Genomic DNA, 16,277 nt, shown 5'->3' with positions numbered 1-16,277 from the left:
ATTTGCGATTTTCCATGCAGTTTCTAACTTTTCACAAAACTTAATCCATTCTCCCGTCATCTGAATTCATTGGTTTCCAAATATAATGTTCCACTCTTCCTATCATACAGCTGAAACCAGACTATGAAAGCAGAGCTGCAAATCACATTGTATGTTCTCACTGCTAAAAGTAGAGAGGAAGGTGATGCTGCAAACCAAAGGAAGATAGACAAACCTCACTCTATAAGAAACAATATATTTTATTTTTCCGACACCACAGCGCTTGCCAGTGGTTTTGTACCAAATTTAATGGAGGTTACACAGAACGTTGTACTCTGGGTTAAATAGAAAATCTGTGGTCAGATTGAAGAAAACGTTAAAAAAAAGAAGAAAAAAAAGAAGAAAAAAAAAAAAGCCCAGATTGGTTTTCACTTTCACATAAAAAAAATAATCACTTGGGATTCGTAGGAAAGGGATAACAATAACAGTGATAAGTAATGAAAGGACTACGTATGCTCTTAATGTCCAAATGTAACAGCGAACAAGTCCGGCCTCTTCATGAAAAGTGAAGAAAAGGCTTACAAAGCACATGGACAGTCTTCTCTTTTGAATCCCCCAAAATAATCTTTTTGCAGTTCCCAAAGTAGAAGGCAGAGAAAGGTGAGGAAATAAACAGGACAGACAAGGGAAGAAAAATGGGAAATCTACATACCATGAAAGAATTGGAAAGAGAATGAAAATGCTTATTGGCTATGCAGCCACAAAACCGTTTATTTTTTTTTTAAAGAAAGATTTCCCTAACTGGACTTAATAGTTCATTTTTTGTGCTTTTTTAATAATACTCTTTCTGTATGAGGTCATAGTTTGGTTTACTATACACTGGAGTTAAAGGAAAATGGTAAGTTCTGAAGATGGATTGTCCACCTAAAGTAAACAGCACTGAATCACACTCTCCTCTCGCCCCAAAGACTAAAGTCTCTGCTAAAATCCCTTTTACAATATAGTACAGTACACAAAAACCAAGTGTCCTGGGAGAAGCCAGTCGAAATGACGTAAACATACAGAGAATGGTGCAACTCATGACAATGGCAATTCTCAAAATACAGCTACAGATTTTCAACGTGGGTGCCGTCACAACGTACCCAAGTCCACAAAAATAATTTTTAAAAAATAAATCTTAAAAAACCACCTGTTGAGTAAATGAATGTAATTCTGTTCAGATAATTTCATACATTCTCGATTTTCCCAAAAGCAATTTGTGGGTCCTTTTTCACCTATTGCATGGCCAAATGCTACTCCCTGGGCTCTTAAGATTCACCAGGAACGTGAATCTCATTTCTACAAGTGTCAGTACATCCAGTCTTAGCAGCTTAAAACATCATGTTCCCTGGATTCCCAGGCCCTTGGCTGAATCCACCCATTCCAATATCCGCAGCCATACCCCGAGGCCTCATCTGTGGGGGAATCATTAGGTTTTGCTGAGGTCCCATCATTCCTTGCATGGACATTAACATGTTGGGAGAGCCAACAGAACCTGGGTGACTGTAGAGTCCTGCAGGTAACCTCTCCTTGCCCGACATCATGCCTGGGTTACCCATCATAGTCAGTTGTCCAGGCATTCCTGGTTGTGCTGGTGACATCATTCGATGGTGAGGCCCCATCATTCCTTGCTGCATAAAGCCAGGTCTCATGGGATTATGACCAGACATTGATGAACCAGCTCCAAGATGCATATCCGGGTTACCCACTGGACCTGGGCCACCCATGACCGACATTGGAAGCCCCATTCTTGGATTATGCTCCCCCATCATCCCCTGCATATGTGAAAATCCAGGCCCATGGCCATGTGGCTGTTTTCTGCCTGGAGCTTCCCCACGAGGGAAATACTGCAGTGTCTGACTGGGTTTCTCAGATGGAATAATCCTGGACAGATCAAACTCTGGAATTCCTGTAACCCCTGGCCGAATAACCTCCTGTAGATCTGGATCACTGTAAACCGAAGGCATGTTATTTCCCATGACTTGGAAAGAGTCTGGCCCTCCAGGACATCCTGGTTTGCAAAGTGCTGGTTCAGAGGAGCTTTGGGGATGGTTTCCAGGACGGCCTATTGGTCCTTCTCCTGGGAAGCCCATTCCAGTTGGAAAATTACCCTGCCCACCACTTGGGCCATTGTGTGGAAAAGAAAGCTGCTGCGACGGAGACTGCATTGAAGGGAATCCTTGCTGAAAGGCCATGCGGCCTTGAGGTACCATTGGAGAATCCTGGGAACCGTGCGTCATCATCTGATTGTGTGACATCATCACAGGCCCCATGGGACCTCCATGAGGAGGCATGTTGGGTCCCATGGAATTTGGAGAGGGCATCTGATTGTTGTGGCTAAGAGGCTGAGTCATTCCCATTGGGCTCAGTGTTGGCATTGGAACGGAGTGAGGACCAGGCTGCCGAGGAGGATTCTGTGTGTTGCCACCCATTCCTGTAAGGGAGAACACAATTTGAATGATATGAGGACGTAATAAGAACGTTGAAGATTTCAAATACATGTGCTTAAATATTTGAAGCACAGAGATTCTTTTACCTGAAAGTGGGATGTGTATTATTCAGGAGAAAACTACATCCTATAATGAAATAAACTGCAGCATTTTCTCAGTTACACAAATCTCATGTTGTTGATATGTAACTATTACTATGATCTGCTGTTTAATAACATTATCCTACAATTTAGATCTTAGTTACATATTTTAAAACAAGCTTAATGGAAACATCACCTGCACATGAACTAACATCACAGTGTGGAGGCTGGTGAGCAATGGGGATGGGGAGGTTAAGCTGTCCTGACCACAAAATAAACTAGACACTCTGTTGTGATATTTTATTGTATGAGCCTTTCATTATGTGCCATGTAACATGCCCACACGTTTTAATTTAAAAAAAGAAAAAATAATAAGTCTATACAATGGAACACGGTCAAACGTTTCTGGTTTAAAAAAAAAAAAAAAAAAAACATGCATTCAACCCCATTGAATTCAACAAATATGAGACTGAAAACACCACTCTTACCTTTAAAAAAAAAATGAGGGCTGGAAAAAAAAATGCTGACTTCGACTGACAGTCTGACCCTTCACTTTTAAGAATTGCCGAAACTAACATACCCATGATACAGTGCGGATTTGTAAGACAGAGAAAGAAAACCTAGTTGAATAAATATATCTTTGCATTTACAGCCCATGCCTTTAAAAATGGAGTTGAAGTTATCATGTTTAAGAATTCAAAGAGAAAATCCCTAAACGAGAACTTTGAATACAAGTAACTTTCTCTTCTCTGTGACAGGGTTCTCCCTGATATACATAAACAGCAATATAGAGTAGCATAATAAACAATACTCTACTCCCAAAAATGATTCAAAAGGATTGGTCGAACATAACATCTAACCTAAGTAAATAAGTTACGCAGAGACTCTTCCCACCATAGCATACGTTTTGGAGTCCTAATCAATGTAATCATGCTGGGCAAGTATTAAAGACCTCCAGGGTTGCTGCTCTACATATGACTGGGACATGACCATTCCTCGGCATGACAGTTGAAGCTCTTTCCCTCTAGTGGGTGGCGGGAATAGGGTGGGGGCGGGGGCTTCTGGTTTACCTGTAAGTGGTCTGCTCGCCATTTGGTAGCCAGCTGATCATTTACAAAACTGTCCATCGAAATCTGTTCTTTCATAGATGCCATAACTCTGAACAGTTCCACAGTTTACAAGTAACTACTTAGTCTGACCGAGATCTTTGGGCTTGTCCAAGTACTATCCGAGGGTTCTTGCCAAGAGCATGGACAGTTTTCTGCAGAAAGGTAAAGTATGGACAGAAACTATTAAAAGCAATTGCCAAATTGTTATATTCTTGTGGCATTCCAAATTGACTTTAGAAATGAATGATGGGGAGCTCTTAAGGAACTTTTTTGCAATGGTAAACCACACATAAGCGTCCTCCACAAACAGCTCGAAGCCTGTACATTTATGGCACAAGTAATTGCTACAAGCCAGCTTCCATGGCAAGCATTAAAGAGCTGCTTCTCGCAAAGGCTCAAAAGGAACAATTTAAGTTGCAAAATCATGATTACAGTCAAGGAAATTGTTTCTTTCCCAACGCACAATTCCTTTTAGATTTGCATACTGTGTATTGATTATGCAGTGGTGACACAGCCCCAGTGGGGGAGAGAAGGAGTGTTATTGTGTATGTAAACAAATGTTTTAGTACTAATTTCCCTACTGCCACTTCCATGTGTGCCCCTATATCGAAGCAATAGTGGCACATGATTGTGTATTGTGCTTTTTAAGTCATCTACAGTTAGACAATGGCCATAAACTGCTAAAGTGGCCCTTTTTCCAGGTGGAGTGACTCCTAGGCTTAATTTCCAATGTTTTGTTAGACATTAGATATCAGTGTTCAATTCTTTGCACTATCCATTTAAAAGTGGTGTTTTTCATCACAGTGCCTATAATGAGTGACAACAAAGAACAGCATGATCTTTCTGATGTTTTGTATTTCCTGCATGTAGTACATCATCACCCTTCTCGCATCTAATATGTGGAATGTTTTCGCAGGAGCGGGTAGTAGGCTTTTGGAAGAGTGCCAAAAGGATTATGGTACGATTGAGACAGAATGATGGCACTAACTTAGATAGGCATTTTACCATGTATTTTTATGATAACGTTACACGTGCACATGGTTAGGTGTGGTCCCTGTAAAGCGAGTGCCTGCAACTCGCTTACGCTCCTCAGATGTGTGTTGCCACTAGGGACACTGTCTTTATTTTAAGCACTTACTTGAGTGAAAATGTATTCACGGTCTCAAAAGGTGACTTCAAGATACCGGTCAGCACATAATTTAAGCTTGATTTTGGCGCCGGGAGAGTACGTGAAGGGAAAAGTCTCTTACCCCTTCCACAAATTCATTAAAATTGGGACACCAAAAATCTGTTAGTGTTCCCATAATCTACTCCACAGTCGCAGAGAAGGGTACCCTAAAAGAAGCACAAGTTAGCTTGCAGTCCATTAGGTGTGTGATGTACAGAACTTCCCATTTATGAGGGTGGTTTGTTCACCTGCTTAGTTCATCTGTTTAAATGTTCTCCAACCGGGGACATGATTTGCCACCAGGTGTATGTTTGTTGCAGTTACCCACATGCAGATAATTTATGCTAGCTCCAAGAGAGGATAAGAGACTGTCCACTGCACTTGTTCAGATATAACATCACAGATGTGTTTGTAAAATTCTGAACCTTCTTGTTCTGGATTGGGCTCTGGAAGGCTTTTAGTGCAGTTAAGTTGGTCTCTGCTCCAAGCAACTAATATGCTTGCTCACCTCCTGAGCACACCACATCACCCTTATGAGTTCTCCCATATGTACCCCCCCCTCAGCCCATAAAGCATGTTATGACTGCCTGCGGGTAATGTATAATAAAGGGGCTCCCATTCAACATTCATCCTGTTCTACCATTTTATCTTTCTGCAACTAGAATGTGTCTCTACCAGATATGTCATTACCAAAGGTAAGTAACTTTTACATCTGATAGAGACTTCTAGTTGCTGATTCCTTACCTTAGAATAGATACCCAAGTAATGCAATCCTCGGTGGTGGGCTGCGAACCAAGATCATACTAGAAGTCCTGCAGGACCGAATGAAAAAAGTAGCCGTCCCAACGAACCTGACTGTCCAGACAGCAGTGCTTAGCAAATGTGTGCCGGGACACCCACGTAGCTGCCTGGCAGATATCCAGGCCAGAAACGCCGCATCCTAACGCAGTGGAAGCAGCAGTTGCTCTGGTGGAAAGAGCATGCAAGCCCTCAGGAGGTTGCTTCTGGGCCAGAGTGTAGCACATTTTGATGCAAAGAAGCAACCATTGAGAGATGGTACGCTTTTGCACTGCCTTCCCTTTTTTTGCACCCACATACCCAACGAAGAGTTGATCGTCCATCTGGAAATCTTTAGTACCATTGAGGTAGAACGCCAGCGCTCTTCTTGCGTCCAGACTGTGAGGTCTCTACTCCTCATGGGAAGGATGTGGGGGTGCATAGAATGTAGGCAGAGTGATGGACTGGCATACATGAAAGGGTGTAACCACCTTAGGAAGGAAAGAAGCCTTAGTGTGCAACACTACTTTGTCAGGGTGCACAGACAAGTATGGAGGCTTTGAGGAAAGGGCCAGAAGCTCACTTACCCTGCGAGCAGAGGTGATTGCAACAAGAAAGACAGTTTTGAAGGTGAGGAGCCGCAAGGGACGATTATGCATTGGCTCATAGGGAGTACACATCAAATAAGTAAGTACAAGACTGAGGTCACACTGAGGCATGATAAATGGAGTGGGAGGAAATAAATGGGTGAGTCCCTTTAGGAATCTACTCACAATAGGAGATTTAAAGAGTGAAGGCTGATCAGGTAGCCTAAGAAAGGCCGAAATGGCAGACAAATACCCTTTAAGGGTGCCCAAAGCAGAGCCCTGCTGGGCCAAAGAAAGAATGAACAGAAGAACCTCAGACAGAGGGGCAGAAAGGGGATCAACAGATTTGTTGGTACACCATGCCACAAATGTATTCCAACGACAGGCGTATACTGTTTTGGTTGATGGACACCTGGCTGCCAAGATAACATTGCAGACTTCGGGTGCAAGGGCAAAAGCAGTCAACTGTCGCCGCTCAATCTCCACGCATGAAGGCGGAGGTTGGACAGGTTCGGGTGAAGAACCGTCCCCTGTTGCTGCAACAGAAGATCCACCTGAAGAGGGAGAGTGGAGGATCGATGGACATGCTCAATAGCTCTGGATACCATACCCTCCATGCCCAGTCAGGAGCCACCAAGATGACTTGGGCCCGGTCATTCCAGATTTTCTTGAGAACTCTGGGCAGAAGAGGTATAGGCGGAAAGGGGGCCGGAGTTCCACTCGAGACAAAAAGCATCTCCGAGCGAGTGCCACCTTGGAAACTCCAACGTGCAGAAAAGCTGACTACGCGTTCTATGCAGAGGCAAACAGATCTAACCAAGTCCCTCCCCACTGCTGAAAGAGACCTTGTGCCACCTCCGGATGGAGACTCCATTCGTGATCGGCTGTGTATCGACGGCTGAGTTCGTCCGCTCTGGCGTTGAGGGAGCCTGCCAGATGTTGAACCTAGAGGGTAATGCCCTGATGTTCCAGCCATGTCCAGCGGCGTAGTGCCTCCTGACAAAAGGGTCCAGGACCCTACTCCGCCATGTTTGTTGCAGTACCACATGGCGGTAGTATTGTCCATGAACACCTGCACCACTTTCTCTTTGAGAGAGGGAAGGAATTCTTTCAACGCAAGCCTGATCACCCAGAGTTCCAGAAGATTGATATGGAGCCCAGACTCCACTGGAGACCAGAGTCCTCTGATCTCTGCCTCCCCCATGTGGTTGCCTCAACTCAGAAGTGACGCATCTGTCACTACAGAGAGATCTGGTTGGGGAAGGGAGAGGGATCTGCTGTGGACCCAATGCGAATTCGAAAGCCACCACTGCAGGTCTTTCGCAGTCCCCTCAGAGATCTGGACCATGTCCGAGAGATTCCCCTGATGCTGCGCCCACTGGAACTTTAGGTCCCACTGCAAAGCCCGCATATGCCATCTGTCATGTGTTACTAGCAGGATGCAGGAGGCCACGAGGCCCAGCAGCCTCAGAGCCAGTCTCACTGAAACCCAAGACCGAGGCTGAAAGATCAGAATCATAGCCTGAATGTCTTGGACTCGCTTTTTGGGAGGATAAGCCCGAAACTGTACTGTGTCCAGAACCGCTCCGATGAAAGGAAGTGTCTGAGAGGGAGTCAGGTGTGACTTCAGCACGTATATAGTGAACCCCAGCGTGTGCAGGAAGTTTGCCGTAGTCTGAAGGTGGGAGACGACTTTCTGGGACGAGTCCACCTTCAACAGCCAGTCATCGAGGTATGGGAAGACAGAGACTCCTAACCTGCGCAGATGAGCTGCAGCCACGGCCATCACTTTCGTGAACACCCGAGGGGCGCTGGTAAGGCCAAAGAGAAGCACGCTAAACTGAAAGTACTCGTGACCTACCACGAATCGTAGTCAACGTCTGTGAGCAGGCAGGATGGGGATGTGGAAATAAGCACCCTGCAAGTCCAAAGCTACCATCCAGTCTCCTGGGTCCAAGGCAGACAGAACCTGAGCCAGGGTAAGTATTTTGAATTTCTCCTTCTTGAGGAAGTAGTTTAGGTCCCAAAGGTCTAGGACAGGACCTAAGCCCTTGCCCTTTTTTGGTATCAGAAAGTAGTGGGAATAACGACCACGACCTACTTCTGGCCCAGGGACCTTTTCTATAGCTTCCTTGGCCAAGAGAGTTGAGACTTCCTGGTGGAGAAGTGCCAAATGATCCTCTGGAAGGTGACTGAAGGATGGTGGCATGGTTGGTGGAGCAGATTCGAAAGGGAGGGCGTAGCCCTTTCGAACTATCTGCAAAACCCACCTGTACGTGGTGATGTTTTCCTAGTGGGGCAGGTAACGGCAAATCATGCAACCAACTGGTCGGGAGTGAGGGAACAGACTAGGAGGGGTTGGAGGCTGCAGCAGGGGCAGAGGTGGACTGGGCAGACCTCTGGCTCCCTGTCCCATTGCCACTAGGGATACCGCGTCCACGGCCACGCAAAGGCTGAACAGCGTGGGAGGCACAGTAGCTGGGTGGCAGACGCAACAGGGAGCCCCTTCTGTGGCCACGAGAGGGGTGAAAAGCAGACTGTAGGGGGTGAGGGGCAGAGGAAAGACAGAGGGACCGAGCCATATTCGGCAATCCTTGAATCTCTCCAAGGCAGAGTCCGCTTAGTCTCCGAAGAGACGTGAGCCATCAGAGGGCATGTCCATGAATGACTTGTTGGACATCCCCAGAAAAACCCCAAGTACGCAACCAGGCGTGGCGTCGTAAGGCCACCGTTGTAGCAACTGATCTGCCCAGAGTCGGTCGTGTCCAGCCCACAACGGATTGTGAACTTTGACACATCTCTCCCATCGTTCACAGCTTGGGAGACGATAGCACAGGCCTCCTCCAGTATCTGCGGCAGGACCTGCGCAACTGTATCCCACAAAGAGTGGGTACAGCGGCCCAAAAGGCATGAGGTGTTCACAGACGGCAGCGCAAGACTGGAGGAAGAAAACAACTTCTTGTCAAACTGTTCCAGCCTTTTGGACTCCCAATCCAGGGGTGCGGAAAGGAATGCACCTGAAGAAGAGGAAGCCTGGATAACAAGACTCTCAGGCGTGGGGTGTTGAGACAAGAATTTAGGGTAGTTCGGAGCAGGCCGATGGCGGTGTGCGATAGTCCTATTTACAGGAGCCCCTATGTTGGGTTTGGACCAGGTACCCAAAAGGACATCGGTGAGGGCTTCATTAAATGGCAAACAAGGGTCCTGAAGTATAAGCCCCAAGGACCTCAGCTGCCCTACTGACCACCAAACCATAAGCAGCTCCCTCCGTCATAGCCACGGTAGGAGGAGACAGCATGCCATCGTCAGGAGAAGTATCCAGACCACCTGCTTCGCCCAATTCCTGAGCCCAGTCCAAAGAAGGGTCATCCTGGTATTCATAAGGGTCCTGGGACCCCTCCAATCCCACCCCATATTCGTACCCATAAGAAAAAGGGTCAGAATCCGACCTGGGGCAAATAGGCCCCATCGAAGTTGAAGGTGGTGTCGGCTGACGCCGCTCCGACTCTGTTGTCGGGGATGAGAATTGGGTCGACGTCGATAGTGGGCACTACCGAAGTCAGGAGCATCGCCAAACGACCCGGGGAATGTCTCACAGGTGCGACCGGTGCAGGTGTGGATCCAGAGGTGACCTCGTTGGCCAGAGCCGCCGGCGCGGAACTCTAAGGCCCTTCAGCCAAACCCCTTGGGCCCGAAGGCGCTGTATCTGGATTGGACCGGCCAAAGATGAGGCGCATGGCCTCATAAAACTAAGCTGGTCGGGGTCGCTCTGGCCCTGGGAAACTTGGGGAAGTGCGGAGCCGACCCAGATGCAGGCTCCGAGGACGGAGGCCTTGTGCGTGGACATTCTTCCCGCGTCGCGTCAGCCAAGCGACGGGGCAATGGTGGAGAGCGATGGGACTTCGAATTCTTACCTTGACCTGAGGATTTGGAAGACGAGTGGTGATGACTCCACGACCGATTGAGACCTTCCTCTAAGAGCAAGACCGGGACCTAGGCGGAGTAGAGTGCCGGGCTGCCAGGAGCTTTAGGGACCGCTCCCTCAAAGCCTTCGGGTGCATGCCCCAGCACTCGAAGCATGATTTCGGGTTGTGGTCGCGCTTGAGACACCACAGACAAACCCGATGAGGATCTGTCACTGACATCGTACAATGGCAGTCCTCGCACGGCTTGAAATCGGTCTTCAGGGACATTCTTGACGCACCACATTTTCACAGAAAAACTCAACAAAATGGTCTAATTTGGCAAAAAAATAGCCAAGGTAGCTCTTCTCCGGATCAGCTCGTGGCGCGGAAAGAAAAGAACTGACGTCACTGAGCGAGGGCGGCGTCTATGTACTACTCCCGATGTCATCATGGCAACTACTATGCCAGCGACTCCCTCAGAGTCGACAGATGCCACCTACCGACATGCAAGGGTATTGCTCGAAGAAAAATCTCCAGATGCAGTCTGACGCCTTGGGAAAATTCTAAGGGAAGGTAAGCAACTAGAAGTCTCTATCAGATGTTTGCGACCATTGGCTTCTTAACCACTGTTAATTAGGTCTTCTATGTAAACTTGTATTTGATGCTTTTTCGCATTCATCTAATCCCAATCAATAAGGATTTGTAAAGCGTGGCTAATCACCCAACAGGGTAGCGAGGCACTTGGTATCCGAGCAACATTCCGAACAGCTTTATTACAGTCTTCAGCATTAGAAATAGACATCTGGTAAAGTTGAGCATGTGCCACAATGCCCAAGCACTTTTCAACACAGGGAAAAACATTGGTCACATCTGTCCAAAGGAAGGATTTCATACCTGGGACTTGACAAGATGTTTCTTCAGTTCACTGTGTGCCCCAGCGGGCAAAGTAGGCTATCCGTTTTCCCAATGTTTGTTTGGCACTGATCAAGTGCGCCCACCTTAAGCAGCCAGTTGCCCAGGTAATGGAACACAAACAGGCTGTCTTATGTGGGGGATGGTACTACCAATAGTGTTTTAATAAATACACTACAAGTAGATTCTAATGCGAAAGTGTAACACTTCACAATGATAATGCACCCCTGTCCTCTCAAACCTGCAGAATTTCCAGTGTGGAGGGTTTATCGGGATGTGAAAGTAGGTGCCCCTTAAATCTATGATTGCCAATTTAGTCCTGCTCCAGAAAAGATATGACCTCCAGAGGATTTTTATCTGGAACCTCTGGATTCTGATGAACTTGTTGACAAGCCATAGGTCCAGGACTAGACTCAGTCAGATCTTGTTTTGGAACCAGAAAAAAGTGAGTATGCCCAAGTGATTCTTTTCTGTGATGTCAGAGGACGGACAAAAATTAGGAATTAAGTGCATCCTTAAAAAACAAAGTTTAAAAAACAAAGACAGAGCCAATGTTTGGGCTGTGTTTTAGCTAGAAATTGCACTTCCTGAATGAAACAGACTGGACAAGACCACTTAGCTCCTTTTATCTATTTTTTTTTGCTTTAATGGAGCAAATCCCTTTCCCTATTTTGCAACTGCACCACAACTTACTTGCTCGTTCTGAAAATGAATTCCACTAAGTCTAAAAAAGGTGCACACATCAACAAAAAACATACTGTTTTGTGCTGCACATCTTCCATTCTTCACTTGGCATGGTAAAAACACTTTGGGGGTCACTGTCCGCTGAAGTCCCAACAGGCAGGTTACCTCCAGTGCGGCCGCCTCCCTATGGGTTCCATTACGAGTTTCCCGCTGAGTCAGAGGGCGGAAACAAGAGTTTCCCCAGCGACAAATGGCCTACAGCATTGTCTCCTGCTCGTAATTGAGCCGGCGGCAATAATGTAGTGCATAGGGTGCACCAGCACCCGTCTCAATGTTCACTGTCTACAAAGCAGACAGTGAACATCGTGACAGGGCTGGCTCGGGGGGCCCCTGCAATGTCCATGCCATGTGCATGGGCAGCTCAGGGGCCCCCCCTGGGGCCCTCGCACCCTGTCTCCGCAAGCATTTTCATGGTGGTGCTGCCACCATGAAACAGCTGACGAAGAGGGGAGTTGCAATCCCCAGGGCAGTGCTTGCAGCACTACCCTGGTGGATTAGGACCGCCCGCACTGCCAGTCCGTCCTGTGACGAAAAAGTGGCGGTGCTGGCGATCCGACCACAGCGCTACTGCTGCAGTCGTGATGTGGCGATCAGGCTGCTGCCAAAGCGGTCGGACCACTGCTTTGGTGGCAGTCAGACCGCTACCGCGACCCTGGCAGTCAATAGACAGCATGGATCGAAATTACCCCTTTTGTCCTTAAACTACAGGCACATATCAGAGACCCTGGACCAGCAAAATGATTCAAAGTAACATGTCACCCTTTGCTTTGGCCTTTCTAATATTCCACTTCTACCATGGTCAGTTGTACTCCTGCTTCTCAGTGGGACTAGAACTAATATTTATTATACACCATTCCATTATTATGAAGAGCTGGCAACCCTCTATGCACCAGACAAGATCAAATGCATTACTACAAAGCGCTTTGTGGCCACTTTCTTTCTGGGCAGTCACCTACCTGGCATATTATTCAAGGACGGCAGGTTTGGCGAACGGGCAGGTGGGGAGTCATCATCAGAGCTTGCCACTGTCTTGATGGCATCGTGATACAGAGGTGTGGAGCTGGGCATGGCAAACTTTGACATCCTAGACATCATAATCGATAGAGGGTTCTGGGAAAGCGTGGGTTCTGGAGGCATACTGTAGGTACTACTTGATTGGAGGTTGGGGTGGGCCATGGAAGCAGACTGGCAGACAGTTGAAGGAGTTGGACCACCTAAAATTAGAAAGCACATTTCAAATTAACAGTAAAGCCAAAACATTTGATATCCTGATTTTAGGCTAACAATGTCAAACGTTCATGTTGGGCACCAGCCTTCTAGCCCAAAAAATCATTAAACATTGTTTGTTACAATTAACTTTCTTCATTAAATTAAATAAATATTTACAACGTGAAAGCCCTGCTGCACCAAATATCTAAATATATATCTATTACCTCAGCCTGGCTCAAATGTGTATGCCTGTGTCGACTAGACACTGCAATGAACTCCAACATGAATGTTAAAACATTCATGGACCTCCTCAGCTACACAAATATATATTCAATCACCCCATAGCAATTGTGTGATATGACATAGAAGTGTAATTTAGTAATGTCTAATAAAAACAACCATATCGTTCCCTCATCTACCTACTATAAACCCTTGTCTCCCCAACCAATTACTTAAATGTACATCCCTAGATACAACCCTGTTGCCATGCTGCATTTCCCAATAATTACACTGGGCATGTGGTCCTTTCCTCTTCACATTCTGCACTTCTAGGCAGGCACCACTGTGATACATGTTTTCTATAGTGTCATCAGGGGGTATTAAGATTAAAAGGAAGTAATACAATGTGAGCTGATATAAATCTTATAAGCTAGGAGGTGGTTGGTTGAGGTCGAGTGGGATTCTGCAGTTGAACCCTGACCTTCAAATGCAAGTTCCTGGGCCTCTTTCAGCAATTAGACTGACTATGTAAGAGGGTCAGTAGAGGTATTGCCAAGTATTGCTGGCTTCCTCTAAACAGATCTGGGCTGGTAGTAGAGATTATACTTAGGTAAGCTGATAAATGGGTGTAAAAGGGGGAGGAGGAGAGTTGGCGGAGGCCGTAACAACACCTACCTTCGGATGGAACTTAGTCTCCAGTCTGGAACTGGGACTTGGCGAATGCATGAATCTGAATTCAGTGAAGGAGCGAAATACAATGCTTGGTATAAGATGAAGGATTCTATGGTGGGGACCCATTACCTGCTCCATTCCAGCCTGCGAAGGCATGACATGAAAACAAACCTTACAGAATAGTGGAGAGCACAAGCCTACCATGCAACATAAAACTACCATTAACAGCCCATTCTGCAAGGAAAGGTAACAGACCATTTACTCATACAACTTTATTAATATTTAATAACTTAATTACGTCCCTGGTATTCATTCACAAATAATTTACGAATTGTACTGTTGTGTTATATGGTTTTCACACATGGCAATTCAATCCCCACAGCATAGTAGGAAGAAAATGTAACACTGCTGCAATACAGCACAAATAAACCTAGTCAAACAATGTTATCAGCCGCCAGGATTACGGTCAAGGATAACTCCTACAGCCCACTCAGGAAAAATCAAAGGATATTTATATTAGCCCTTCAGAAACAGTACCGAATTAATTTCCCAACACAATTACGTGCATAACTTGCCACCAACGCATTATGGTTGTCTATGCGTGGTCACCATAACCGCATAACCTTTTTTGGATTTATTCTCAGTTTCAGCCACCCCAACAGAGCAGACAACACTGTGGCAACAACAAGTTTCAAAAAAGTAAGTGTGCGAAGGAGACTTGCACTTAGACAATTTTGGATAGGAAAGTAGGGCACCAATTTAGCGAATTGCAGTTCTTTTTTATAATAACTCATTACAATGACTATCATACCAGACCAACTAATCAATCTGTTATTAGTCTAAAGAACATTAGAAGCTGTACATTGTTTCTAAAGTATACTTTATTTTTCCACTTTCTTGTCTGCAGTACGCTCGACTATTATAGAAACCTTACTATTATTGGTTGCATTGTCTGCTCTCTCCCACTGCACAACGCACATTTTAATGTCTTTGACATATCAAGCCCATATGCATTCAGCCACAGAGAGTTGACAGACAGTTGCTGTTATGCTAACATTCCCAACTTATGTAACACCACACAATCAACACAGTACACACACAATTGAGATATCAAATTCACAATCGCATGTCAGACACTGAGCACCACAATAATACCTACTCAAACATCTTCCTTAACACCAGGAATCCGTTCTAAACAGAACATGCTAAACAGAAAGCGAATGCAACACTCTCCAAAATGAAACAGCACTCTTCAACAACACACCAACAAACAACTTAGACTCAGTCTTAGAAAGTTAACTTAAAGATACCAAACCGTCACTGATCATACTCCTAGACTCGACTAGAATGCCCGTTTACTAAAGAATCTGCAAAGACTGGGCAATAAAATTCGAACACTAATCCATGCAGAGTCAATAGAAAGATCTTTCTCTGGATCTCTACAATTTTATCATGACAAACAAAATGTTGTAAAAAGACATCTTACCAATTCTTTAAACACAATCAACCATTTGCAACTGATCTATAAAAACAAACAACTGCATGAAAAGGGAGCATTGATCAAGAAAGCGTTGGTGCTGTACAAGCAGCAGAATGAGCTCTACAAGTGTAGAAAACATGAAACATTGATAACCTTGTGATTAAAACATATCATGCTATATTTGTACCTTAAAGCAGCTGTGTCACCTAGCCATTATTTATTGCTTCCTTCTAACCCGATTCTACGATGAGCCCAATTTACACATTTCACAAGTTAAAGTGACAGGTTAGTTTGGGGCGGTTATTAAAAATGCACAGCAATCATTTTACAGTCAGCCCAGCATTTCAAAATGACCACACCTGACTGGAGTTACAATTTAGATGCGTAAGTGTGAAATTTACCAAAAGAAATAACCAGCAAATTATATTCTACAGCCTTTCAAAAACGAGCTACTTGGCTTTCATAACAAGCAAGGGTTTCCACTAACAGCCAAATACCACTAGCAATGAACATCAAAAAATGCCGTTTAAAATTAAGCAAACTAAAGCCTAAAATGATTCAGAGGCACCAAGTTAACTGTGCATTTGCACTTGTATTCTTAGAAGTGTATTTTGTACTCAAGGTAGTGGTCTAGCTCACTAAGGGACATTATTGCGATTAGAGCTGTATCTAAAAATATGATACATCCATAGTACTCTTATGCTGACCTGGGTGGTCCCATCACCGAGAAGGAGATCAAGATGGCGCTGAGCGGATTCGGGAGTTTAAATCTCGCTGGGACACCGATGCGTTCCAAGCTGAATTTTACCAGATGTACACATCGCCCCTGGGGCCACAATCGGAGGAAGTGTACCAGGAAGCGCTAGACACGGGTTTGCTTCCAGCAACGACAAAGAAGTCACTGATAGTTTCTATTCCTAAACCGGGCCCGAAGGCCCTGGATGTGT

At 45.5% G+C, this 16,277-nt stretch overlaps 1 protein-coding gene across 7 annotated transcripts in view; it reads right to left on the bottom strand.

Annotated features, from left to right (window-relative positions):
* Nucleotides 1–219: 219 nt before the first annotated feature.
* BCL9 (BCL9 transcription coactivator) overlaps nt 220–16,277 on the bottom strand; it is a 505,695-nt gene continuing 489,637 nt past the window's right edge. For all 7 annotated transcript variants that reach the window (XM_069202611.1, XM_069202615.1, XM_069202616.1 and 4 more), the window contains 2 exons: nt 12,707–12,964; nt 220–2,452 (listed from right to left, as the gene is read on the bottom strand). In XM_069202611.1, coding sequence (XP_069058712.1) covers nt 1,350–2,452; nt 12,707–12,964 — 1,361 coding nt within the window. In that variant the 3' untranslated portion in view covers nt 220–1,349. The remainder of the gene's footprint in view (nt 2,453–12,706; nt 12,965–16,277) is intronic.

Source organism: Pleurodeles waltl, chromosome 8, assembly GCF_031143425.1.
Source record: "Pleurodeles waltl isolate 20211129_DDA chromosome 8, aPleWal1.hap1.20221129, whole genome shotgun sequence".
Taxonomy (NCBI): Eukaryota; Metazoa; Chordata; class Amphibia; order Caudata; family Salamandridae; genus Pleurodeles; species Pleurodeles waltl.
The sequence above is the reverse complement of the archived record's forward strand: the minus strand, read 5'-3'. Positions and strand labels throughout refer to the sequence as shown.